Here is a 27405-nt window from a genome sequence, read left to right as displayed (position 1 = left end):
ACATAAAAACTCAAATTAGTGAGTATCAAAGGTATTTTTTTAGACTTGTTTTATACATATTGTTTTTCCCTGTAAACTTACTTTTCCACAACAGAGCGTTTCTGAGATTTTCCTTGGTAGTTAAGAGCCATCTTTGTCTCCATGCCGGTGTAAACTGCAACACCTTAAAAAAGAAAATAAGAAAAGACATCAGCCTTTAAGATATCGAGCCATCTTTAATATGGTACCAGTAAAAAAGCCATTATTGACTTACCACAGATGCTTTGAGTGTTCTTTAAAGTTGCTCCTTTCAGCAGGAGGTTTTCTGGGCCCAGTGACCTGCACAATCACATCAGTAGATCCACCTATTTAGTCATACAGTTGCTGTGGAATCCACACTCCTCTATCCTCTAAATGGAAACCTGGCAGGGAAGCTGGCATCCACTCTAATATACGCAGTGACAGTACACAGTATGCCTGCAGTCTGGGCTCACACCAGTTCCAGTGTTCTTGAGAAGGACACTGGCATTTGTTTATATGGTCATTACAAAGCAGTCAATGATAAATGCCTGTGGGAGTGCTTTGGAAGCAGTGGCTAAATCCCTGCCAGTCTGTTTTTATTTTAATGTTTGTCTGCTATAAAGGATCAATGAAATAATGATTTGCTGGTTATGTAAAGGGAAACAAATGAACAACTGTTTAGATTTTGTTTCTTTAAACTATGCAGACTTGGTTGGACACGAGTGCTCTCACCTTAGCGAAGGCTCCTCATTGTTTTTGTAGATGTGCATACGACCGACAAACCTGGAACACAACGGCATATGCTCAAACAGATGAAGTGATTTGTGAGCAACTATTGTGTTAAGAGTGGAAGAGATCTGAACTTGAGGTATTCAAATCTTTTCTGAGTTCATTAATTACTCAAAGCTAAATATTCATTGACCTTAAAATCTGGAAGTTTAGAGTACTGCCTAATACTTGTAGTCAGCTATATTGTCACTTTCATTAGCTCGGAATATTCACACCTTCATCTTCAGGTATGATTTTAAATTATAATAGTTTCACTGCTTGCCCCAAAGTTGACCTATAAAGACATATTGTCTTTAGACATAGAACTACACTTAAGTAAGAATTAAGTTCATCTTGGAGAGACCAAGTTATTATCCCATAAATGCACTATGGCTTGCCGAAACATTTTTTTTAAACAACCTGCATGTTAATATCAGAGTCATTGCAGACATTTTTTTAAATCTGGCATTAAGTTAATCCACTCCTCAGCAGATCACAGGCACCACATGCTTGTAGTGTAAATCCGTTGGGACCACATGATGATTGCCTACTTGTAAAGGTCAGGCTGTGGCTGTTCGCACTCAATGGTGGCGTTGAGAGATTCCACATCGCGCTCTGTGTCTGGCACTGTGTAGTGTGTCTGGACAAGTAGAAGAGGCAGACCGAGAAAAAGCGTGAGCTGTGACCAACTTAGGTCATTGATCGCTTTAACTTCCACTGCTTCTCACTCACGCACAAAACGGAAAATTAAGAAGGAAAAAATACCAATACACTCGAGCACAAACAGGCAGGAACACATTTTTTGGCAACTTAACAAAAGTGAAACCTCTTTAAAGTAAGACCAGCATTCAATGAAAATAAATCAGATTCCCTGAATTATAACTACACAATTATTTTAACATGTATCTAGGCAAGTGCAAATGCATTATTTACTGTTCTTCTACATCCACTCCTCCTCTCTTATTACCTAATATTAATCAAATGAATGCACATTAACTATAACTTCATCTGCTTCTTCCAAACTTCATCTGGAACTACTTTTAATTCAAATTCTTCTATGCAAAACGATTGAAAAGTAATACACTTATCTTACTTTATGATTAGATTCTCCATCCAGACTTGCTGTGGTAACAAAACATGTGCCATCATCTCGGCTAGACTGCAGCAATATTAAATCACAGGGAAAGGTCTCGTCTTCCTCCACCTCCAAAACATCTCCCACCTGGAGAAACACAACCAAAGACCATTTGTGAAGACACAGTGTGCTTTCTCCCTCTTTTCAGAAGAATCGCACACAGGATGAATGGCAGAAGTTCAAACAACTTTAAATTACTTTTATCACTAAGAAGACTTATAAATACATATGACTGCCAGGTCCCTGTGAAGTTGTTGTGATCAGTGAGTAAAAACCCAGATACTAAAAGGGAAAACAAGAACAATCCGTAATCTTCTTTGAGCTCAGGTTTGGACTGCCAAGCAGTGACAAAAACCTGCCTGTATTTTAAATGTTTATTTTAGCAAAAGTAGCTAGCAGTAAGCTTATATTGGCTCCTGTGCTGGGAACAGCTGTTTTATACAACGCATAAACAACACATAACAAAGCTTTGGTATTGACAGCTGTATGCCGAGTGGTGTCAGCTGTACAAGCAGATCTCTACCATAATAAAGTTAAATAAATAAATAAATAAAAGATGACCAAATACAAAATTTGTTCATTTTAAAATTCTGAAAGCTACATAAAGTGAGCCAGCCAACTATAGGTCTTTAAAAGTAGAATGCACTGGATAAATAAGTTGCCTTTACAAACATGTCTGAGCATCAGATCAGCTCAGGAGACTATGTTCTCCCTTGTGCATATATCCCAAAAAGTCCTGTGTAGCTGCCAGCAGCTTTTCTCTGCTCATATATTGGAGGAATTATTTTATTTTTCACTTCAGCTAGGATGCATCTGCTGCTACAAAGTACCTTGATCTTCTCACTCTCTTTTTGTATCCTCCGGCCATCTTCAAGCACTGTCACTCGGTACTTATTCACCTCATTGTCAGCCTTGTGCCGCAGCCAGTCCTCATATCCCTGTGGCAATATATCAAAATCAGAATAGCATTGCTTAGCACAACAAAAAGTAGAAACCTATTCCGTGACATCTGTACCTATGGGACACTGACAGTTATAACTGATGTCAGTATAAAAAGGCACACAGTACAGCACTAGCTGTCAAACTAAGGGGTGTGCCCTGAATGTTTTACGGCTTCTTAATGGTGAAAGAAGTTTCAGCAGACTACAAGCGGCATCCGTCATTTCCATGGAAGAGTATAAAACATGAATGTCAATTCATACAATTAAATTTCCACATCCAGCATGTCATCATTACGTATAGAAGTGCCTACAGCAGCAGAATGAGATGGTGATTGTCCAGCAGTGCAGAGAAACAGTATAAAATGAAATAATACTGAGTCAGGTAAAAAGATAATTTCAAAGGCTGCAGCAGCAAGAGCCACAAAACCAAGTGTGGACTTTATGAGGTCTCTAAGATAGTAATGGATATGGAGGAGATGAGAATAGAGGGGTAAACCAAAATGTGTGCCAAGGCTGAGTGTGAGCCAAAAAGCAGGATTACAGGATAATAGGAGGATCAAGTCTGGTTTAGTGATGCAAAGATTCTTATTCCTATTATTATTATTATCCATATAATTATTCAGTCAAAAATACAAACAATAATGAAGCATCTGCCATATAAATTAGCTCACACAACCAAAAATGTGAGGTCTTGGTCTCTGTTAAACAAAAATTTCACTTAAATGCATGAACATTTTATATAAGGTTATCGAGAATCATTTAGTTCTTAACGGGCTTCTCGTTATTCTTTTCCATGTGTTATATCATCCTTTTCTGTTGCCAGTGCTTTGCCACAGTCAACATATCAGTCAGTTTGCATTAATAGGATCATCCCTCTCCTTCATCCTGGACTCAGTTTAGTTCAAAAGTCAGTTTGAAATTATTTTTCCAAACTTTCTGGCAGGAAGTATACAGTCGGAGAGGAAAGACCTATTTAAGCATGAGTAATACCTTATCTTCACCATCTCATTCAACGTCTTTATGTGTGGAGGAACTGCCTGAGCCTTGTTCACAGAACTCCACAGTATAAACCAGTGTGAAAAAATATACTAACAGCACTACCATGAATGAACACGGACATGTGTTATCAGTGCACCCCATATATTATTGTAAGGAAATCCACCCATTATTGTGCATTTCAAAGCTGCAGCTGTAGACTAACTAAAAAGCCAATCTTAAAACAATACATCTAAAGCTGGGACAGGGAAGCAATAGAGTCAAAGAAACAGATACTCCCCTTGATAATTTGTACCTCTGAAATAGACTCTCTCTCTTCACTTGCTAACACTCCCCTAGAGGCTATTTCATCTACACCCCAATCAGAATTCACCAGCAGAGCACATTAATACAAAACCCAAGAGAGCATTAGGCACGTACTTTATACAAAAATCACACCAAGGCAGTTATGAAGAAAGGGGGGCTGTGTTATACAGAGAAGGAGGACAATAAGACATGGCTATTTAAAAAAAAACAAAAATCACAATAAAGTGACTGCTACCAAAACTTACTCTCATTAGGAACTTATCTTACCTGCTTGATAGCAGTTACTGTAATCACAAAAAATAATGGTAGGCCACTGGTGACTGGGCTGGTGGGGGTATCCACTATCACCTAATAGGAAGAAGAAGAAAAGAGAAACACAATGTTAACGCTCAGCAATAAACATGTGCTTTTCTGTTTCAATGCCAATGTATTACATACATCACTACAGAGTCCTCCTACAGCAGCAATGTGTGGTAACGGTTTGCATGATGAGGCAGGCCCTCTAAATGCAGGGTGTAGTCCTTTTCTATTACTTCCCATATTTGTTCATCAGTAGGGAACACAAGGGAGACATTTACATTTTGGAGGGGAGAGAAGGAGGTTCTGGACCACGGAACTTTTAATCAAGTGAGCCAGGGATAGAGTGCTTAATCTGCAGGCATTCCAACACTACTGTGTCTCTGCAAAGGCATGGAAGAGGGCCAGCAGAAAGCTTTGACAAACCGACCTTACCTGCCTGAGGATTTCATGAGAGAATCTAGAGGTAGAGTATGGGGATCAGACTTGGTTTTTGCATTTATAAGTCATGTATGTAATAAGAATGTGAGGATCAGGTAAACATCCAGCTTAAGAGCAGTGGCTCACAAGGCACCCAGCTAAAATCTCAGTAAACAGAAAGCTCTTTGTGTTTATGTCACCTAAAACTATCAGAAGGATTTACGCTTGCATTTCTGATCCTGCAGAATGCAGTTGGGCTCCCCATGAGCCAGACTGGATATTATAGCACATCCAGCTCATTCGTATTCTGACCAGGAGCATTACAAAGTGTCAGATAGACATCGGCTCAAGTAGGATATGTTTTGATGCAGTCTCCAGTGTTCCTCAACTGCGCTTGAACTGAAAATTAAATAAAAATGGCAGCAAACTTAGTAAGCACTGTCTGACACAAACACATATCCACATACTTTGCCCATTCAAAAACACACTCATAAAAGTACAAGGGCAGTGCACTAGAAATCCATCTGAACCTTACTGTGATTACAGTTCATTAAAGGATAAATCAATTACAAAGCAGAGACAGACAAGTTCACCTCCACCATTTGAAGATTTCGAGTAGTGCATTATGTTTGTAGCTATTCTGGTGAGACAAAAGTATTAATATTGCCGCAGTGGCCTGATGTGTTGGAGAGCCAGCAATCATTCAAGAGTATTTGGGGGTATACTTTCAAGAATCTTTAGATCTTAAGACTAGATAGCTACACAGTCATGAAAGTGTCTCTTGAGAAAAGCAGCCAATGAGAACTGGACTAAAGAGAAGGTGACCCCTAAAGGCAGATGAGCTAAATCAGCTTGTTTGAGATAGTGGGTAACCTAAGGATTTGCACCAATGCCCAGTATAAGATCGCAAACTGGTAATTTTGAGCTTTGAATCATGAAATGCTAAACTAGTAGAGATCAGTATTAAAAATATGGAGATGAAAATGAGTATAATAGGCCCCCTTTAATGTCCATCACCTCTTGTTCACATGACTGGATTTAGATTTGTCTGATCACAGAAAGAAAAATAGAAACTAACGTCTCTCTGATGCAGCAGCCAGATGGCAAAACCCAGCAAAGGTTTACCACAGTATAAAGAAAATGCTTTACAAAGCCAACTTTCAGCCTCAGAGTTGTTTGCTTTTGATTTATCCTTAGCCACTGTTCAATAGAGGACTAAAAAAGAAAGAGCTGATGGTGGCATTTTATCTGTTCATCAACAAAACCCACACAAAACAACCTTAATCCCACACTATAATACAATTTCAAATCACTTGACAGGCCTTGAAGACATAGCTGTATCTAGGACAGCCTCCATTTTTGGAACAGACGGGTTTTTTACTGAAATTTAATGCATCTATATTAAACCTGCTTAAACTATTTTTGCTGTTTAGCTATAATTAAAAAAACTATTTGTGTTTAATACTAAAACCACTAAGTGGTGCCTCCTTGTTTTTGTGATTTAAAAACATCAAGGCTGTGTAGCCCCAGGTGGTTTCTGAACATACATGCAGTTTGATCTCACTCAGCACAACGTATCCATTGTCAGGAATATCATGGACAAATTCTTGGAACATTTTTGAAAAGCACGTGTGCCTCTACTTATACAACAGCTGGCTCAGTGGCAATTTAAGTATAGCAGAACGTCACTATATACACAGCTACTCCTAAGAAAAATAAAACATTCATATACTCAACCTTTTATCAATTCATCTGCACCCATTAAGAACAACCGTCACCAACTTTATACACACTTGCCTCCACTGCACCAAATGCAAAGCCAAAAAAAAGAAAAATCACAGCAATAAGAGTGTACTGCTGCTGATGTGCTGGTGTGATATCACAGCAGCAGAACGGGGCAGCAGAAAGCCCTTCATCTGAGCCGGGAAGTGTGTCAGAGTGAGCGACAGACAGCAGTTCCCCGGGGTCCCAAAGCAGTGGGTCCTCGCATCCTCCCACCCCTTCGTCCTCTCTTTTTTTTCACCCCCTCGGTCTCTCCTTTTCTCTCACCCTCTCAACACCATTTCTCCCACTCTCTCACAGTGCTCTATTCCCATTCAATCAAATTCAAGCAAAGACACGCAGGGCTATTTATAGGAGAGTGGTGCTTTTTTATCAGCCTGTGTCTATTTGTGGCACTCAGATGTACAGAGGGCTTCCTGGCTGCTGACGTCAGCAGTGCAGCGCTGCAGCGAATTGGAGGTTATGTGAGACAGAAAGACAGAAAGAAAGACACCAAATGACAATGTGAGACAAAAGGAGGATAGAACAGAGTTGGAGGATGCATGACATTTAGTTGTTGGTAGAGTATTTGCATTAAGCCTCTCGGGGGAAATGTGAAGGTTTATTTCTGTCTGTAAGATGCAAGTGCAAAATGAGCGCACAATCTGTGTACCTGTTTCACACTATCTAATATAATAGCAAGCTGCATAGGAAAGCCTGAGTAGTTAGGATAAGGAACCCCTCAAGTGAAACTGGATTAGTGGAGAAATGCCAACCACACTGCAGCTCGGGTAAACACCCAGGACACCCACTGACTCATACATAACATCCGCAAGCTCACACACACGCACACACATATACATTTATTCACACACAAACATTGTAAAATGAACACATGACAGGTAGAAATTCCTCATATTCACATACATAGATTCTTCTCACATTAATTCCATACAATAAAAATTTAAAATTCAGCATTCATACGCATGAGCTAAGACAGAATACAGAATAATATATATAATATGGAATTAATCCAGACAACTTAGAGAAGAAAGGCTGGGGAAAATGAATATTACACTTAATGTGATATTGTTTGAGATTAATTTCATTTCTGACACTGAAACATTGGGTTTCTGGGAACAGAAGCTCAGAGTACATGACGAGAGAAAGGACTTCCTTCTCGACAAGGTCTAAAACGAGCACCTGTTTACACTAGAAGGCTCCTTTGCTGCCATAGTTTAGGTTACTGCTAAAAGGAAACCAGTTAGTTTCCATTTCCATGGACCACAAAAATGGATCATTAGGAAGAGGTAATGGAAGAGCAAAAGCAGATGTATATAACAAATCTTCAGAGAGGAGAGGAGTCACTTAAGAGTACAGCTGAAGTCTATTAGTTAGCGTCCTCAACCAGTTCATTTTCCAGTAATTAAGCACAGACAAGACAAACCAAGGAAACAGTGACACAAAAAGAAATTCAGGGATTAGCATGAGAGTACTACAAACCTGTTAAAATGGGATTCTCAGACAAAGTGAGAAGCAACTTTCAACTATTCAAATTTCTTTCCGTTTTACTTGAAAACCATGTGAGACCAGGTCTTGGATGAATGAGTTAGTTGAATTAAACTGCTGATGACTTGCCATAATGCTGAATTTTTCATGTTCTTTGAAAGTTATAAACAGGATTAAATGACAGACTGTGCATAACGCTATAACCTGAGCAGGGTGTAAGGGAGCGTAGGCATTTAAACATGACCAATTGTACTGATCAGTGTGCCTTCAATATCAACTTGCTTCAAAACAGAGGTTTTTTGACTTTCTGCAGTTCACGCAAATGAACACGCCCAGTGAGGAAATAAGGTAGAGCAGTTTCGCATCTGATATAATTGTACACACACTTTTCCTGTTACTATTGCACACCTCCTATGGCTACATGCACATGGATGTCGTTTCTCACACGCCTTTTTTATGCAGGCAACACAGTCAGCATGTCGATCACTTACACTGATCTATTCAGACTTAATTTAAAAAAAAAACATAATGCGGCCCAAAATTAGCCTTCATACGGAGGACCTGACTACAAATTAACACCATCAAATAAACAAGAGGCACCCACGAAGTCCTTATTTTAAAAAGATTATATCACTTATCACTGTTTCAGTTGGCATACAGACAAAGCTTGCCCTTACCTGCACCAGGAAGATGATAAGGAAGTAGAAATTGGCAATTCTTCTAAATTGTTCAAACAGGTTCTTTGGTAGAAAGTTCCATACTGTATACTGTTGGGGGAGAAAAGAGGAAGCACATATGTAAAAACATGAAATCACAGAAAAATAAAATAGAAAAAACTGCATGTGGACTTTCTTTGTTGCTCTGCGCTCTGTGGTTTTTCTACTCTACCATGTTTTGTAACCAGACTCAGAGAAGTTAAAGAAAGGCTTGGCAAAGGAAGAGAGATTAGAGACATTCAATATCCACGGTCCTGTATTTGTTTATTCTGTTTGAGCTGGGGAAGGAAAATAGGAAGGCAACTTCAATAGCTTATAGTCTCTGTTCTTTGCACCAACTAGGGAGACATGCCTTGGGGGACCACAGGTATTCCACTGATTCAGATTAGATATGTATCTCTTATATTTGGCTACCCTTGAATGCAGAGTCAATGAACTTACGAGGTGGGTGACTGTTTTTGTGTTTTCTTCTTCTTTTTTTTTAAGTGGCCATGACTGTTGATATCATCGGCGCTGAAGCAACACTTATCTGCAAAACTCCCTGAGAGACCTCTCAACGATACCCCGCTGGTAACCTTGTGTCAATAACAAAGCACATCTACACAGCTTTGCACAGAAACAAGAATAAAGCCCTTTTTGTGGAGGGCATGGGGATAGTGTTGAATTGCCACACGAGCAGAATGGATATCTCATTTCGCTAAGAAGTAAAGAGGGTGAAAGCAACAAGAAAGAGAGGTTGGAGGGTGCAGGTGCAATGAGAACATGAGAGAAGAGGCAGATTGGACACTGCTGGAAAGCAACAGGAAGAGCAGAGGCACAAGGGAGAATAAACAGTGCAGCTGGGGTAATTAAAGATTGCTTACCCTGACATACTGGCAGAAACCAATAGATTGACCCTTCCTCGCTGAGATGCTCTGCATCACTATAAATCCTAGAGCCATTTTATTATCACTTCACTTGCTTCCCCTGATCACTTTCATCTTAGATATTCAAAGCCAGTCAGTCAGTACTTTCCCAAGCCTGCTGTTGACACAGAACTAACAGGTAGAGTAAGACTTGGGTGGTGAAGGAGGGGGGTTGTAGTCAGAGCCCAGGGGAAGCCTGAATTGCCCACCGTTCCAGTACATTAATAGCAGCCATGTATTTCCTTGCCACAGTCTGTGCTCCACTGACAGACAAATAATCGCCTTCCATTGGGAGCTAAGACAAGTATGAGGAGAAGTAGTCGGAACAGGAAACAAAGGAAGGAAGCCACTGGAATGCTGATGACTGTTCAAGAGTTCATTTTGCAAGCATTAAATAAAAAAACAGAACTACCTACAGGTAGATAAAACAACACAAGCTTAGGAACAAACAAAAATCTTGGTGCAGACTGGAGCCCTGGCAAATGCATGGGAGTAACAATAATAATAATAATAATGGATTGGATTTATATAGCGCTTTTCAAGGCACCCAAAGCGCTTTACAATTCCATTATTCATTCACTTTCACATTCACACACTGGTGGTGGCAAGCTACAGTTGTAGCCACAGCTGCACTGGGGCAGACTGACAGAAGCGAGGCTGCCATATCGCGCCATCGGCCCCTCTGGCCAACACCAGTAGGCGGTAGAGTACAGTGCCTTGCCCACGGACACAACCATCAGGACAGAGAGCCTGGGGATCGAACCGGCGACCTTCTGGTTACAGATGCGGAGTATGATGTTTTTACCTTCGAGGACACAATCCTGTTATCGCAGAACTTGGGTGGGATGAAAACTTCATTGGCAGGACACGGCCGATGACCAACATAGATAGTCCTACTGCCTACTCTTCTGTCCTCACCACCAAACTAGAGAGGAGGGATGGGGGTTAAGATAAATGGAGGAGAGAAAAAAAGGAACAGGACATGTTAGTAATTCACTCTTCTTCCTGTCATTTAAATACTGAACCAATCCGGGTACTTCTAACAAAATCAAGTGTGCACCATACAACAGTCATGAATTTGTTGGGGGAAAAAAGTCCAAATTTTACCCATAATCTAATACAAATTTAAAAAGATTGCACATTCTTTAATAGTTGCAGACAGAGGCAGTCTAATTATGCCTAAATTCCAGCCATATAGTTATGAGATTAAAGTTTCGACTGTGAATCAGAAAATGAAGATTTGAAAAGTGGAAAACTGTTGGGCACTGGACAATATATTGTAAAATGGCTAAATAAAAATTCAATAAGGGCCAGAATCTTCAAGAGATTTCAAAATAAGGTGAAATTTATTTTCAGATTATATAAATGCATGTGCACTTTCTGTTATGTTTGTCATAATGTCAAAATGTTCAATACAGTTAAAAAAAAAAGTTAAAAAAATAAATCAACTGAAAACAGAGAGGCCAAAACCTGCATTTTCTCGTATATCCACACAACTCCATTGGGTCCAGTTGTTACCAATAGCAACCCATTTAATATCAAAGTGAGTGAAGCACCTTATAAACTAGGTAGCTAGACATTTCAAACTTTAGCAGATAAAGCAAAAAAAAAGAAAAGAAAAAAAAAGTGGATTTCCAAATTTTCAAATGCCAAACTTGACACTTGGGGGATGTCACATCTTTTATATACAGCTTAGATTTTTGTATTTTTGTTCTAATGCAGTATTCACTCTAATGTGGATGTGTGTGTTAATTTAATATTTGAAAGAGAAAACATTTGCTCAGAAACCAGAGGTATACTAAGTCCTGCCAAAATGATAAAGGCACATGAGGTAAATCAAACAATGCACAGAAGCCAGGTTGTTGTCATAACTTCCATGGTGCTCACCTTATATAAATCTCAAGAGCAACTGTAAATACCAACCCAAAAAAGGAAACTCACATGAAAAATCAAAGTGATAAATTGTCAGGTAGGACAACGGTTTATTCTTCTCTGTGTGGAAAAAAAGAGAAGACCATGACTACACATCTCCCACACACAGTGAACATTATTTTATTTTAGGTTTGTTAAATATGTCACTACACTGTTCCCTAGAGGGTTACAGAACTGATTTTGCAACTTTATTATTGTTCAAGGAAATATCTAGCCAATATCCATTCCGTTAAATACAGAAAACATCAGTGCCAAGAGTGATGATTCATTATCACTGAAAAGGAAATTGGTCTATCCAAAATCAAAACAGAGCCCAATCTCAATTTTTTTGTCCCCATAATGCCAAGTGTGACCTAAAAGTGTTGGCCAAGGCATTAGGTGGACAGCTACAAGCGCTGTAAACAAAGCCAGTACAATGCATTAGCCAGACCTACAATAATACTTGCTTCCAATTCACATCTTTCTTATCTTCAAGGATATTCCCATCTCACTATAGAGAGATTAGCCTGACTTTGTTGACTGTAAATAATTAACCCTATTACAATATACAAACTGTTGACCATTTAAGTTATACCTATATTGTTTGTATACCTGAATATTTTCTTTCCCATGTTAAAAAGTTAGGCCTTCCACTGAGAGCTTTAACAACACGATGAGCATGTGTAATGTCAAGAGTATTTAGAATTTGTGAAAACTTTTAAATTCAGAGCCAAAATGATTTGGAGAGCCTTAGTGGCTTTAGTTACTACTTTAACAGTTGTCAAAATATAAGAGACAGTTGTTAACTGCTTCTTTCCCCATTTCATATTTTGACATTTCCATTTGTAACCAACAGAAAAAAGGTATTGCACCATGCAAAAAAAGCCAAATATACTGATAGACTGTGGCATTTCTTTGTGTGCAGCTGGGATTCTCAATCAAGAACAACCAGCCTTTACATTATGTCCAATCTTAACTTGTATCTCATCTTAATCGAACAGTATGTCAGAAAAATGTAGCTTACAGAACAGTTTTTGATGTATGAACTGCAAACAAACAACACCTCATAGAGCAAACCCCAGTCACCCAGCAACTGGTCAACCAACTAAATCTGCCTTCTTAATGATGCTGGCAACTTTTCCATCTTTGGCCTGGATTGTGATTGATGCGTGGTTTCTCGGGAACCTAACAGAGTTTTTAGGTTGAACCATTAACAAACATGCTATGGGTATTTATCCAAATGCATCATTGCTAAACGACAATAATTTGAAGAATAAACATGGCTTGCGATCTTTAAGTTAAAAATTAATAGTAGATCAATGAAATATTTTATGCTTAATGATCTAGAAGTTTTGACATTTTCAGAAACATTAAAAAAAAAAGTAAACCATGAAACCTTTTGGACTTTAGCCCGGTTTTCACAAGCTGCATCACAAATATTTATATGAAGAGTAGAGGAGATTTATGTAGTACCTTCTCTGTTACGCTTATCTGCCGTTAAACAAGCCGCATACTGTAATGTGCCATTCTTTGATGTAGGAGTGAAACAAATTATCAACAACAACATACTGTATTACTACCAATATGATGCCAATATCAAGTGTTGTAATTTTTAAAATTAGCAGGTTCTATGATTCTCTAAGGAGGAGCTTAGTCAAGTTATTTTTATACTGTACTCATACGTTGGATAACTAGTGAATTTAACTGATTATAGGAAACCTAGCATACAGATTTAGTTTCCTGCTGGAATCCCAGTGCTCTCATTTCAAAGTAGCACACACTCACCAATCAATCACTTCAACTGGGCATTGGGTTGGATACTCAATAATGGCAGAAGTGAAACTACCTCGGGCTGTCAGATACTTAGTCTTACAGCACTATATTCTTCAGAAAACTCATATATAATACACAGCTGACAGTGGTTTTCAGTGTACTTTCAATTTAATGTATGTAACCAATATCAAATTACTATATTTGATGCATAGTCCAAATGTATATATGTCTTTGTTTAGTCCCCTTGTATTTATGTACAATTATGCACATTAACTTAGGCATTAATATCTAAAAAATTAAAAATTTTAAAATTAAAAAAACAAACAAAAAAAAAAAAAACAGAAAATGACCACTCTATACAACCACAACAGAAAGAACTACTTGCCAGACAGACAGGCGACTCATCTCTGGGATTAATCATAAACTCTTGATATTGTGAACAAGTACTTCATTTTCACAAGCCAAATTATTTTTAAAACAAAAGATGAATGCCTACTTTCAAATGTCATTACATAAGCAAATAATATCAGACACTGACACAAAGAAGACACACAGAAAGAGTGTCAGAAAATACACTTGCGTGCTGTAGTCATTTTATTTCATCGTCCAAGTGAGGACTCTAGCCACATGTTTTAAAAACAGCTATATTTTCTGTTCAAGCATAAGTTGTTCTGCTAATACTGTGACTGTAAATAATTAAAGTTGTGCTGGCAGGGGATCTGCTTTATCTAATATAAAAGGCCAGTAGCATGTGGGCTGAGGAGACAAATTATCATGAACATCTGATCCTGGACAAGTGCCAGGGAACATGTGAATTGCGGCCACCTGGACAGCAAGCTTCCCAAAGTCTGTTTCAGACAAGAGGTTAGATCAAAGAATGGCCTCAAACACTTGAAGTCTAATTTATGCAAGTAGGGACCAAAATAAATAAATAAAAATAACAGCATTCATAATGAATTTATGCAGCCATTTGCTTCTCATTAATAGTTAGGGGGGGAAAAAACTAAATAAAGAACAAATTCTTAGTGTTAATTCTGTAAAAAAAAAACATCCCATCTTAACTACAGTCCAGACTAGAAAAGGGAGCCAATAGGTTTACATAATGTTCTCTTATGCATGAGCAGCCACATTCACACCTCAGTATGGATGTCAACTTTAGCATCCCCTACCCGATCAGCACACAGTGACACTCCATCAGGACCGGATGCAAACAGAGTGTGAGTGGGAAGAGGAGTGGGAAGAGGAAAGAAGTACAACGGGATCCAAGATTTGATTCATATCCATATCCCCCCCATATCAAATAGCAATAATCTGACCCCAGGAGCAATAAGCCAAGGATCTCTATACTGACTCTGTGTAGAAGAAGTAACTGTGAAAGTTGTCCTATGGACTCTGAAAGAACTGTAAAAGCAAATTTTAACTAGTAGTTAACAATAGAACACTTTTACAAAGGGCTTCTCTATCACAGCATAAAATGCAAGTATACACACCTTCTACAACCAGAATATCATTGAATCAAAGTATTCAAGGGCTCTGGATTTTACTTTACGGGTTCATAGACCAGACAGCCAGTAATACTAGATTACTGGCTTCTGTCCATAGTTTTAAGGTCACGGATCAGTCAGGAAAAAATGCTACTTGTAATGCAGACTAAGCCAACAATGGTGCTTAAAAGCTGTGAAAGAGCACACATAAGTAAACCCCGTCACCTCAGTGAGGGTTCTCAAAAATTAGCAGCACCTACACAAACATAACTCATGGTGAAAACTGGAAAAAGTATTCTGTATTAAATGAGGAAATCGTCTATGCCCTACGGCACTAAAGACAAGAATAGAACTATTGAACGGCCATTGATTTAGTGGTGGAGTCACTGTAAAATATAATGAGGGTCAGATGGTGGGGGCCACTTCATTTTTGAGCAGTTACGTGATTGCAATGCTCATCTCCAAAAAAGTGAGCTAAAGCCCGTAGAAGAAATGCTAATGTAAGGAAAAACAGAACTTATTGCATTATCTCTGCTTCACTGTCAAAGGTCAAACAAATCTATTCAATGGCAGTGATGTTAGTAAGTAAAACAGAGTCAAGTGCCAGTATGTCAATATCAAACTGTATTCACCCTTGATGATAAAGCACCAGCTACCAAAAGTGAATGGAGATCAATAAAGCAAATAGCCAATGGTCAATCGAGCTGAGATGTAATTGCTCAGTCAAAAATAAATGGTGCATTAGAAAATTGAGCGGGGCTTAAAACTTTACATTAAAATATGCCCTAAATTTAATTATGCATACATTGTGAAATAAGCACAGGCTTGGACGGAGGGGGAAAGGTGCTCCACTGAGAGCGAGGGGAATGTAAGACTGCATTCAGCTGGTGCCAAACACCCAATGATGACTCTGGTCTGATGACACTGTGCGCTGTCACACCATCTCACTATTCAGTGACTATCCTGTTTTGTCAATCTGCATGTTGTAAGCAGAACTAACTGAGTAACCAGAAATTTACAAGGCCTATTCATTGTATCACAATCCATCAAGACCGCAACTCTCTGACAGCGCAGATTTTTAAATGATTATTTCATGTATTTTTAATGCCTTTGGCACTGTATCATTGAGATGCTGATACCACTGTGGTCATTTTTCTTGTGTAGCAGTCTGAAGTATTGTATTTGACCGCATTATATTTCTTCCTCACACATACAGACACACACTCCTATATTATATTATATTATATTATAATAGTGATAGACCGACTGAACAGCTACTATGGTGTACCTAATAATTATTTCTGCTCTAAAAATGATACAACCAAGCCAAAAGTAGGTCAGATGTGGCTGTGTACGAGAACATGATGTTGTGCCGTTCCTATGAGCAATACTTGTATAATTCATACCATAAGACACAAAACACTCCATAAACCAACCAACAAACTGCAAAAGACCGGGCAGACCATTTCACCACACTGTACCACAATAGACAACCGTTCACATTCACACTAGCAATGAACTAACACTTAGTTAAAGTTAAAGGGCATTGTAGAACCTTCAACAACACTTATTAAAAGATTTAAGTGATTGAGTGATTTGAGCCTGTTTCAATAATTTTAACTCTATGTGGAATAGAGAAAGAGAAACCGTTTCAAGAAATCATCAAAAGCCCAAAACTCCCATGATGTTCATGCCCATGGGTGTATGTAAACTCCTGACCACAACTGTACATCAAACAATCTACAGTAAAAATTGTACCACACAATCAAGATAAACTGAGTACTTTGTGGCTGTGCTGTTATACATTCTTTCTGCACGTGATCGCTGTCTTTACATAACAGCATATGCTCGTACACTTCATTTAGAGAAAATAGCAGATTCAATACTGATGTTTTTTCTTTGTCTTCCAGAGCAGAAATGCAAAACCCTCAGATGATCCTGAGGTATAAATGACACGGGAATGTTAGAAGAAATCCAGTTCTTTGTCACGCTGCTTCATTGACACAAACATGTTACCATTTATGGCCAGCAAGTCTGTTACAGAGACCGCCAGAAGTGGTTTTGGGTCGCACAATTTCTCTCTCTGGACAAGAAAGTGTTTTCTGATCTTTTGCTGTTAAGCCTTCTGTCAAGGTTTAACTGAATTGTGTCTCCAACAGCTTATACGTGCATGTCTTGCAAGAAGTAAAGATGACACTGTGGTGTGCAGAAGAAAAAAATCTACTGACAAAGTGTGACAATGGTTCAGCAAGTGCTGTTTTTCTGGACACAAATAGATTTTGTGGTCAAACTAAATCGATGCTGTAGCTTTTTCTTACTAAACTGTTGAAGCAATTTGAAAATGTAAGCCCAAAAGAATACAGTATGCTCAGCTTTGTTCTGATCACTCTCCATTGGTGGTTTTATAACCTTGTGGAGCAGGGACAAAAACACTAAGCTCTTCCAGTACATAATGCAAGAGCTGTGTCATTAAGCTTCAAAAAATGCACTCAGAAAAGCTACTTAAATATATTTAATGAGGTGTGAGGGAGCTTTGCAAAGAAGAGAGAGCACTAGGGGCGAATGTTTGTTCTTGTTCATGCTGCATGTGTACAACCTGCACTACACTGAGAATGTCACTGAACTGGATCTTTGTTTTCTATTTTTCCCCACATTGAGGAGAAAGTGTGAGCGAGACATAAAATATATGCCTAAACACCCAAAAGGATTCTGACAAGTGCTTCGTCTCTAGCAAACTGTTTTAAAAACCGTTAATGACGACAGGAAAAACATTCTAACAGAAACTTAAAGTTGTGATTATGACAAGCAAAAAAAAAAAAAGCTGAGTAATGACTGTTTGAATAAAAGGGGAAAGATACATGGGCTGAGTTAGTGCTGTTCACCCTTGCAGCTCTCTGGCACATTGCTCTGTTACATTCTCTGTTTTTCTTGTCAGCCCACTTGCCTGTCCTATTCCAGCATGCTCACTCGGTCTCACTAATTGTAACTCTCTCAATTTTGATTACACATCCAAGTGCTCACTGCCCATACCAGAAGAATTTAGAGTGGCTACATTTTCCTTTGAGGAAAATATAGCACAAAGGAACAAAATTAAAGCTTTATTACTACAATGACTTTGAGGAGTACTAACCTCTTTGTTGTATTTCTTGTGTGGGAAAACAATTTCTAAATCAAGCAATCTTACGTGGGCTATTTCGTCTAATTTCAGCACAAACTCCTTTAGCTGTTTTTAAACCTAACTGAGATTCAAAATACAAAAAGATTTCCAGAATTGAAATCCCCATTCCTTCATGCAAAGACATTTTGAGCTATCCCAGAGTCTATGCTATGTAAGCTAGTCACATATTGGTAGTTTTACACAGTTAGCGCCACAAATTACAGGATGTGCATCCAGATTATTTAATAGCGTATGTGTTTGTCACCTATTTGATCATTCAAAGGCTGCTCAAAGGTGCTCTTCATCCTCATTTAGGCCCCTTGGCTGCTCAGTTTTGTCTAGTTTAAAAGAAAGATGATTCAATAAATAGTCCACAAATATATCAGCAACCACTGGTTACGTGGCTGATGATGCCTGCAAATTCTGAACACACTACAAAAACTCTACTGCGCTTATATTACTTTAGAATTCAAAGTCAGCTTCTTTCTCTTCATTATGAGTGGAACACCTAGAATAAAAACAGCTTTACTGAAGAGACTACAAGTTTAGACAAAGTTCACTTAAACAGTTTTTAAAAAAGGATATTTACTCTCCTAACAAAGCAGAAGGACTATTGCTTCATTCCCATACAGTGTTACATCAAATCGACTTGTCTTTGTACAGCACCATTAATTTCATGCAAAAGTGGTTTTGGGTGGTTCAGCACATAATAAAGCAATCACACAAAAAGCTTTAAACAGCATTTGTCTCTTAAGCAACACACTTGGACACAATGCAACACACCTGAATTTTGCAATTAAGTTAATAAAGTTTCCCTCTCCAAAAATAAATAAATAAATAAAACATTAATATCAGCAAATAACAGTTTCACACAAAAGGTTACCAAATCAATAAAAGGTAGATAAATTAATCCATAATGATACTATAATAGGAGTTACCTCCATTATGGATTCAGCAACACTTGGCCTATGGCATTGAATTAAGGCCCCATATTAAAGGCTACTCTCTTCCTCTGTCCGCTGTTTGCACATTGTGATGAATAGCCTTCAGAGTAATAACAGTCCAACTTGAACTGCGCGCTGATCCTAAGGAGCTGTTGTGGATAGGCAAAGGCTCATTGTTCCACTAGCATGCCTGCAGCTGTACTAGACACAGAGTGTAGTGTACCATTGGCTGGTACTGACCTATATTAGACTGCATCTCTCGACAACAGGGAGGAGGGAAACTCATCATGACCTTGCACTGGGAACAACTTCCTCAAACATTTTGGTCACAGACACATATAGCGACACTTTTGGTATAGTGACAACTTGTAAAATGTCTAAAAGCCATAGTTGTTTTGTGAGTAACAGGTTTCATGAGAGGCTTTTAAAGGTCATCCCCAAGCTGAAGTATTTTCTGTGAGTAACATCAAAAAAGATGACCTCTGAAATTTAAAGAAACACAATAAAAGCCCATTAATATTAAAAACAGGAAATGCATGTGAAGTCACAAACTGCTGACAGACGACTGTGGTCAGACAATATAGACATGGATGTTTTTAACTGGTTTAGTCTTGAAACATTCATTTACTAACACATAACTTAATCCGCCTTCAGGAGTGTGAACTTTGTTCACCTATTCACTTTGTTCTCAACCAGTTAAATTAAAGTCCTGTGGAGAATGAGAAAAGCACATTATTTTCCAGGGATTTCACGGAGAAAACCTCCAGACTTCACATTTTAAGGCCTGGAAAAGCAAGCACATTTTAAACTAGAGCCTAGTCACACTTAAATTTCTCTTTAATTATATATCAAAGTAGTTTAGCCTTAGATGGGGTATGGTTTTTCCAGCTAAGTGCACACTCTCTGTACTCTGTTTGCATGTGTGTGTGTGTGTGACAAATCACTAGATTTAGCTACTTAGACATAAGTTCTTGATGCGGCTGCTTTTTTCCCCATGTAGAGCATGGGTTTCTAAACTGCAGTACACTACAATGGTTGCTCCCCCACACCACACTGGCAGAGAGCCATGCAACACCAACAAAAAAAACAGCATTTACAGTATGTCCTAATGCTGACGAGCTTTAAAAAAAACTCCATCTCAGCTACAGCCCCTCTGATGACATTATCTTTAATAATGTACCAAGCTACACTGACTGTAATTACTACTCAATTAATTATCCTAAGACGCTGCATAGGAGAGCAACAAGACTAATGACAAAAATCAATGGTGGCCCTTTCCTTCCCCTGCTTCCACTGCTTAGAAGGCATGGTTGACTGTGGTATTCCTACTAAGCATTTCTTCTCAGTGAACTGTAGCCACATTAAAAAGACAAATCTTTCACCCTTTGACTAAACAACACTTCCTTCCTAGCCAGGAGTTTGCCATGAAGATAATCACTGGAGGCTGTTGCTTTACCTAAGTGATGAACGTGTAGGAGGGGACACGTTCGTCTTTCTTCCAGCATTCGTTAAATCCTAACATGCTGTTCCTCTCTCTCTGTGTAAGCGAGTACCCTATCATTTTGGATGACGATGAAAAACTGGGATGATGAAACAGCACAGATGCTGACGTCCCCACCCGACTTCCTCCATGCGCAGACACACGGAGGGAGACATAGACACAAAGCAAAAAACACAAACACCCAGAACACACACGTCTCAGCATTCTCTTTGCATCTCACTGCAAACACTGAGTAATGCTAAAGCTGAGCCATAGCACAGAAAATCTCTGGATGAGCCTTTATACATATATGGATGATGAGGATGCATTTTGAGTGCCACTAGCCTGGTGAGGATAGGTGGGGGTCAGGAATGGCAGGAGGAGTGTAAGGAGAATTCAAAATAAATGAAGCAACCTGAATTATTTAGAGGTACAAACTGAGAATTCAATCCAGGTTTTAAAAGGAAGTGGAAAAATTGCCACAAAAAGCCATCCATGGTCCCTTTGTATTGAGCCTGAACTGCCCCCTCCACTATAGGAAGGCTGAAAATGTCCATCCATTCGAAAGGAAACTGCGAGGCGCAAAGAGGCAACATGTCTAACCCCCAGATTCACTACAGTTTTTCAGGCTTGAGTCACGCAGGTCTTTCCGGTCTCCCCCACTATATTTCATCAGCCCACTATCTCGCAGCAGGCCGTTTATTCTTTCATGGTACCTCTCTCCCCACGCTAAATATATTTATTATCCCACTGTGTGTTGCAGATGAGCTTCTTTGGCTGTGTTTCTATTACTGGGCAGAGTACAAGAGATCAGACGGAGACAGGAAGGATGAGAGAAAACAGAGTAAGCAATTCTCTTCACCAGCCAGTTCACGGTTGCAAGACTAATGGCGGCAAAACTGAGCACACATAATCAATATGCATCTCCCCTAATCAAACAGGCTTGATAAATCAGATGACTTTACATGCCTTCTATGGGCTGTGGCACTTAGATGCACTGTTACCCTTACTGCTAACCAAAGAGTAACAGCTCTGTTCGGGAATTCTGGATTCTCATCAGTTACTGAAAGCCCCTAGCACGTTTCCAACAGGTGCTACTAGTTGTTAACAGATGTCAGCATGTCAAAAGCCAGACCAGCATGGAAAAACACATCTGACGCATTCTGAAGGATGGATAATGCTGCAAACCAAAGTACGATAACTGAATGCTTGTAATGCTGCAGTAATTGCCCCGGTACTTGCAGGCCATAAGCAGATACTGTTTTTTCTTATTGTACAGCAGCAGACAAAAACATTTCCTTTTATTGCTGAATGAGAAGTCAGCTTTTATTGAGAAAAGCGGACATGTGATAAAGTCTGGAAGTTTAAAATATAGTTCACTCAAGTAGCGGTTTGACCAGAATGGAGACCTAAAGAACCTATATCAAAATTCTAAAAACACCTCAATACTTGCTTTTTTAGTATCCTTTATAACAAAGACAGCTTATGTATGTATGGGTTGTCCAAAAAAAAAAAAATCCCCACCTATAATGAGATACTAATCTTATTACTTAATACAAACAGTACTGCCTTCATCTTCTCTAGCTGATATACAGCCTAACATACATACTTCACACAGCCTCTCCACTCTTCACCAGTTGAGCACTCAAACAGAAGCATGGCAAACAGAAAAGCACCTTAAAGAGTAACACCCTGGTCTTTATGGGGTATTTTGTGGAGTCAGTAAAGCTTCCATTTCAACAACATATAAATAGTAACCAGTTATTGGAAACATTAACCTGTCCAGCACACATGTTAATGTTATACATGTAACTATTAGCAAATACCCAACTGCTACCTTAGCTGTCTGTTGACTTACCATTATTTAATTATTATATTTGGAGCTAAGCACCAAACATTATCAGTCCTACCTTCTGTAATATAAAGAGACAAAGTTAATTTAACGAGATTAAAAAAAACTATAGCACACAACTTGTGTTAAAAAATTAATTTAACACAATTATTTGTGTCTAGAAAGTGTTATGTTTCTCTTAAAAGTCACAGATTGAGGCAGAGAAAAGGTCATCAGCAACTAGACAGAAACCGTGGCCACGGGTCTCACCAGTGTTGCTGAGCCAAAAATAAACAGGACTGTAGCTAAATATACAAACAAGTGTTATTCTAATATTTATTTATAAGACAATGGACTCTTAATTTTTAATAGTAGTACTGAGTTTGAAATTCTAATGTTGTTATAGCCCTACACTTGAGTGTGAGCAACAATAATTGCTACATAGGTTTGTGAAAGATGTGTACATTTCAAAACTGCAAGTGATGCTGACTGACTTGCCAAACAGGTTTGCAAACCTCTGGGAATTTCCAAAGCATTTGACATGCAAACCTCGAAACCCCTGACATATAATAACATTTTCTCCCAGGAAAAGACTTGCTTTCTAGTTCTTTGGTAATGTCATGTAGTCTCAGAGTTGAGTCAGGCCTCAGATCATCATGGAAAGATTGATGAGAGATGGAGAGGTGGTTTTAGACTTCTATATTTTACAGCAGGAAGAACTTTACATAGGCTAATTGTAATTTAAGGCTTTCAGTGATTTATTTGAACTGTTCTGTTGCCAGGGTGAAATGATTGTACAGCATAAATCTTTAACAAATCTCAAATAGATACACTGCCACTAATATTTGATTGAAGGTCACTTAGCAAGTTGCACCTTAACTAGCAAGATGCTTTTGGCAGTTATTTATAACCTTCTATCATAACTTTGTCAAGATACTTGAATCAGTTTAAATTGGTTGGTTTACTGGCATGGACACAGCTTTTCAACTTAGTCCATAACTTTTCGCATATTTTTGGGAATGAAATTCCAGAATTCCGCTTTATCCATTCCAAAACCAATTTAGTATTATTTTCCTACCTAGAAAATCTAATTGTGTCTAAGCTTCAATTGTCTATCTGTTCAGGTAGGCAACTGAAGCTTGTAAACGAAGCTGGTGAAGCTGAAGAATTTGAAGGTGGTCCTGCTACATTATTCTATCCACGCTGTGCAATGTAGAAGTACCACTGGCAGAACAACAGGCCTGGAACATGATGCCACACCACCATGCTTCACAGCTGGTGCAATGTTGTTTGGTTTGAAAGCCTCACCTTTAATCCTCCAAACACACTACTTGTCATTGTAGCCAAATAGCTCAATCAAGGTCAAGTTTACTTATTTAATCAATGTCTTGTCTTTCCATAAAATCTTTTTCCTAAAGGCATTTCTGTGGGCAGCTGCAAATTTCATTCAAGCTTTAAGGTGTCAATTCTGAAACAGGGCCTTCTTCCTTGGTCAGCACCCACTAAGTCCAAGGGGGTGTAAAACGTGCATCACTGTAGACAGTGATATTTGTATTATGTAAGTTTCCAGTTCATGGCAGGCTTGAGCCTTGATGATCCCTTACCAGTTTCCCCTCATCTGACATTTTGGGTCTTCTTCCAGACGTTGGCAAGGTGGTGACATATCAGAATAACTTGTACTTGTTTTAACTGATGATCTTAGATTCTGCATTTGTTTATCCAGATAGCTACAAAAGAAAACTTAGAAATCTACAGTTCTTTTTTTAGATCATCACTGAGATCCTTGGACTTTCCCATTGTTCTGATCGTTGGTCAGTCCAGTGAGTGCTGTCAAACAAATTCTTTTTATGCTAGTAAAGAGAAACTACCAGTTTTAGTGAAAACCTACCTCTCAGAATCAGATGGGAATTTTATTATGAACTAATCTGTCAGTTAGGTTAGTTCCTTGTCAATTTGCATATACAAGTGAAGTCCAAAGACAAAAAGCAGCAATCTGGCACTGGAGAATCTTTGGTATTTTCCCAAAGAAGGATTTAAACAGCTGACTGATTTTTTTAATTAAATGGAAACCTATTTTTAGCACACGTTTTTTGATCGCGGAATCCAAAAACAAGTTAGCCTTGTTTATGTCTATATGGTCACTTCCTGCTTTTGTGCATACCGAAGCTTCCATTCTCTTAACTGGTGACTGCATCACATGAGGCCTCGGTGTACTTCACCACTGAGCAGAAGAAATATTTTCTACAGCACTGTAACATAATCCAAATAAAAGACTGAAACTTCACGTGCGGGGTTTTTAACCGAGCTACTGAGTAGGAGGAGATCTAGTAGTTACCATGGTGCAAAAGGAAAGGAAACTGAGGTGCTGCATGGGCGATGTTGTTTTTATTTGCTTGCACTGTTCTCCTTGAACACAAGGCAGGGCTTCCACAATAATACTATCACATTTTTGCCAGGCTCCACCTCGCACAGATCACACTGCTGCCTTCAAGGGCTTGAATGAACATCAAAGGCAACTGTGTGATTTTGCATTCCTGTCAAGAGCATTACAACCTCTGGAGCTTCCCTACTCATGAAAAGCCCCCTCGCTCCCACAGCCATCTTTAATGATTTTCTAAACACTCCGGGTTTAGTGGCACGGCACATCATAGTGTGAAGAGTCAAGTAAACACACGAGGCTTCCACTGTGCCTTTTTGGTCACTCTCCCTCCTCTCCATCTTTCTCCCTCTTCATGATGCACGTGTACCTCCCGTGGGCAAGGGGAGGGTGGCAGAGAAAAATCAGGAGGCAGAGAGCCAGAGCCTCAGATACCAGCACTGCATGCATCAATGATAGTGTGGCTGGCTGCCCTGCACAAAATATTATTTACAGCTCACGCTGAAGAGAAATTACAGCAGCAATCCTCTCCTCAAGCAGGAAAACCAGCTGACCTGGCAACACTTAGAGAGAGGCCAGGAGGAGGGTCAGGAACTATAATTATTATATTGCTTCTCCCTATTCACTCTCAGTATCTATACTGCTCACACAGCGTGTGAGGGATTCAGCTCAGTGGTGACAACAGGTTACTGGTGCATAAGAAGTGGATAAAGAGGCAGTAAAGGCGGTGTAGCATTTATAAACGCAGATACTCCACTTTCAACTAGCCCACTCATGATTAACCAATGAGAAGGGCAATGAAACCAGTGGATGAACTTTAAAGAGGCAAGCATTTAATTCACCAGTTATGAAATATTATGCCTAAGCGATTAATGTTGGCAAGACACCACCTTCCTCCACTGAAAAAAATGTTTATGGCCAAGCACATAGCAGGAACTGTGCGATTATGCTTCCTGAGGACAAATATGCATTCATTATCTGGTTAAATTGATTTCAACTAACAGATGTGTTGTTTCACTTACACAAAGACTAACAGTATATATTACCCACTGTATGTACAATATATATAACCAATTTACTATATTCAAAATTTGAGAACCTGCATCAAATGACATTCATGGCATTTATATTAACTGAATGGATGAAATAGTTGTTTTCACTAATCAATACTGAGTCAACAGATGTGGACCATAAAGACAACACAAGGTGGCACACCTGGTTTGATAGATTCTGTTTTGACTTACAAGTGAATAAATTTTTGGAGCCCAGAGAATAGAAACATTTCCCTGGCCATAGGTGTCTTCTCAATCGAGCTGTAGTTTCCAGGTGTTTACTGATATTATTGCTCTTGTGCATTGTTATTTATTCTTTTTTCCCCATTTTGTATTTCTGTCATATTTTTTTTGCTTTTTTAGAACTTGAAAACCATTTTAAAAGGTTTCATTATCATCACTGTATTATTGAAACTGTTAATGACGGTAATAATATTGTTGCTTAGGATGACGACAGACTGTACTTCCCTTTATCACTGCAAAACTTGCACTAAAAGTGCAGTTGACTCCCCGTTAATGCTAACTTGCATCTGTCGTGACTTCCTGGCTGGTAAGAACTTACCTAACAACCAGCTGCTTGACTAACGAGAGCCGTGAAGTGAGACAACAGCTGGTTCGTGTTATCTGGCGGTGTGAGGAAAACTGTTTGTTGCAATGTGTGTGGATTCAATCGCAATTACAACGAAGACAGCAAAGGGGAAATACATCACGCAAGGGCACGCTCAGCACTTCATTTTTATTTGGGGAGGGGAAGCAAAACCACAGCGGTTAAACGCTAGCAGTGGCAGCTGGATGTCATAAGCTAACCGTGTGTGTGCGCGCGCGTGTGTATGCGTGTGTGTGTGTGTGTGTGTCAGGCACACATACCCAACGGTTCAGTCTTCTCCGTAGCATCTTTTTTTCCTTTAATTTCACAATGCTGATGAACACTTCAGATTCAACAGACGCCTCCGGGCTCTGCTTCAGTTTCTCTGGTGAATAACTTTACATGTATGTTAGTAAACGTGCTAGCTCCTTGGCTATCTATTCTCTACTCTAACGTTAGTTCTAGCTATATGAAATGCCGCAGCGACGCTACATCGTTTCCATTTTGTTTGATTTCGGTATCTTCGCACCATTCGCATTCTCTCTCCCCTCTGAATATTTTCCGCGTTGCGGTGTACTAGTCGCGCTTCCCGCTGCTCAAGGCTGAAACAGTGCCTGACATTTCGCTCTGAGCCCTGTTGCTTACACGCGAAGGAACCATTTGTCGCCCCCGAGTCTCGCCTTCCCGCTGACTCAAAAAGCTGGCTAACGCCACGGTAAAAACTAACTTCTCCTGCGAGTCCCCCGTGCACAGGTCGCCTCACCTCCCTGTCAAACAATTTTCACTCCAGCAGCAACAGCAGCAGCCCACCGACGTTCCCACGTTCACAAGCTCCACCCGGCGAAGGTGCGGCTTGCACTGCACTGTGGGTAATGTTGTCTAAATTCCTGTGCTGGGGGACCAGCGTGACACCAAAGGTCAGGGAGTATCGACGCCCGTCCTTAGATGGGAAGAACTTCTAGGTTTTAGTTTCATTTTACATATTTTTCTCAGCTGAATTATTTTGTGTATGTTTCTGCATTAGGCAACATCTTATACCCCCAAATAACTTAAATC

At 39.2% G+C, this 27405-nt stretch overlaps 1 protein-coding gene across 7 annotated transcripts in view; it reads right to left on the bottom strand.

Moving 5' to 3' along the window:
- The window catches only part of atp11c (ATPase phospholipid transporting 11C (ATP11C blood group)), a 41303-nt gene extending 14108 nt beyond the window's left edge, over positions 1-27195 (bottom strand). For 6 of the 7 annotated variants that reach the window (XM_084950055.1, XM_084950101.1, XM_084950094.1 and 3 more), the window contains exons 1-10: positions 26631-27195; positions 10560-10679; positions 8811-8900; positions 4414-4494; positions 2734-2841; positions 1862-1990; positions 1320-1408; positions 733-783; positions 254-318; positions 82-163 (exon numbers count right to left, since the gene is read on the bottom strand). In XM_084950055.1, coding sequence (XP_084806181.1) covers positions 82-163; positions 254-318; positions 733-783; positions 1320-1408; positions 1862-1990; positions 2734-2841; positions 4414-4494; positions 8811-8900; positions 10560-10679; positions 26631-26657 — 842 coding nt within the window. In that variant the 5' untranslated portion in view covers positions 26658-27195. Of the gene's footprint in view, positions 1-81; positions 164-253; positions 319-732; positions 784-1319; positions 1409-1861; positions 1991-2733; positions 2842-4413; positions 4495-8810; positions 8901-10559; positions 10680-19017; positions 22320-26630 lie in introns of those variants that run through there. The other variant, XM_084950086.1, reaches the window with a different exon arrangement.
- Between the last annotated feature and the right edge of the window lie 210 nt (positions 27196-27405).

This window comes from Perissodus microlepis, chromosome 2, assembly GCF_051167445.1.
Source record: "Perissodus microlepis isolate ML-2025 ecotype Zambia chromosome 2, ASM5116744v1, whole genome shotgun sequence".
Classification (NCBI taxonomy): Eukaryota; Metazoa; Chordata; class Actinopteri; order Cichliformes; family Cichlidae; genus Perissodus; species Perissodus microlepis.
The sequence above is the reverse complement of the archived record's forward strand: the minus strand, read 5'-3'. Positions and strand labels throughout refer to the sequence as shown.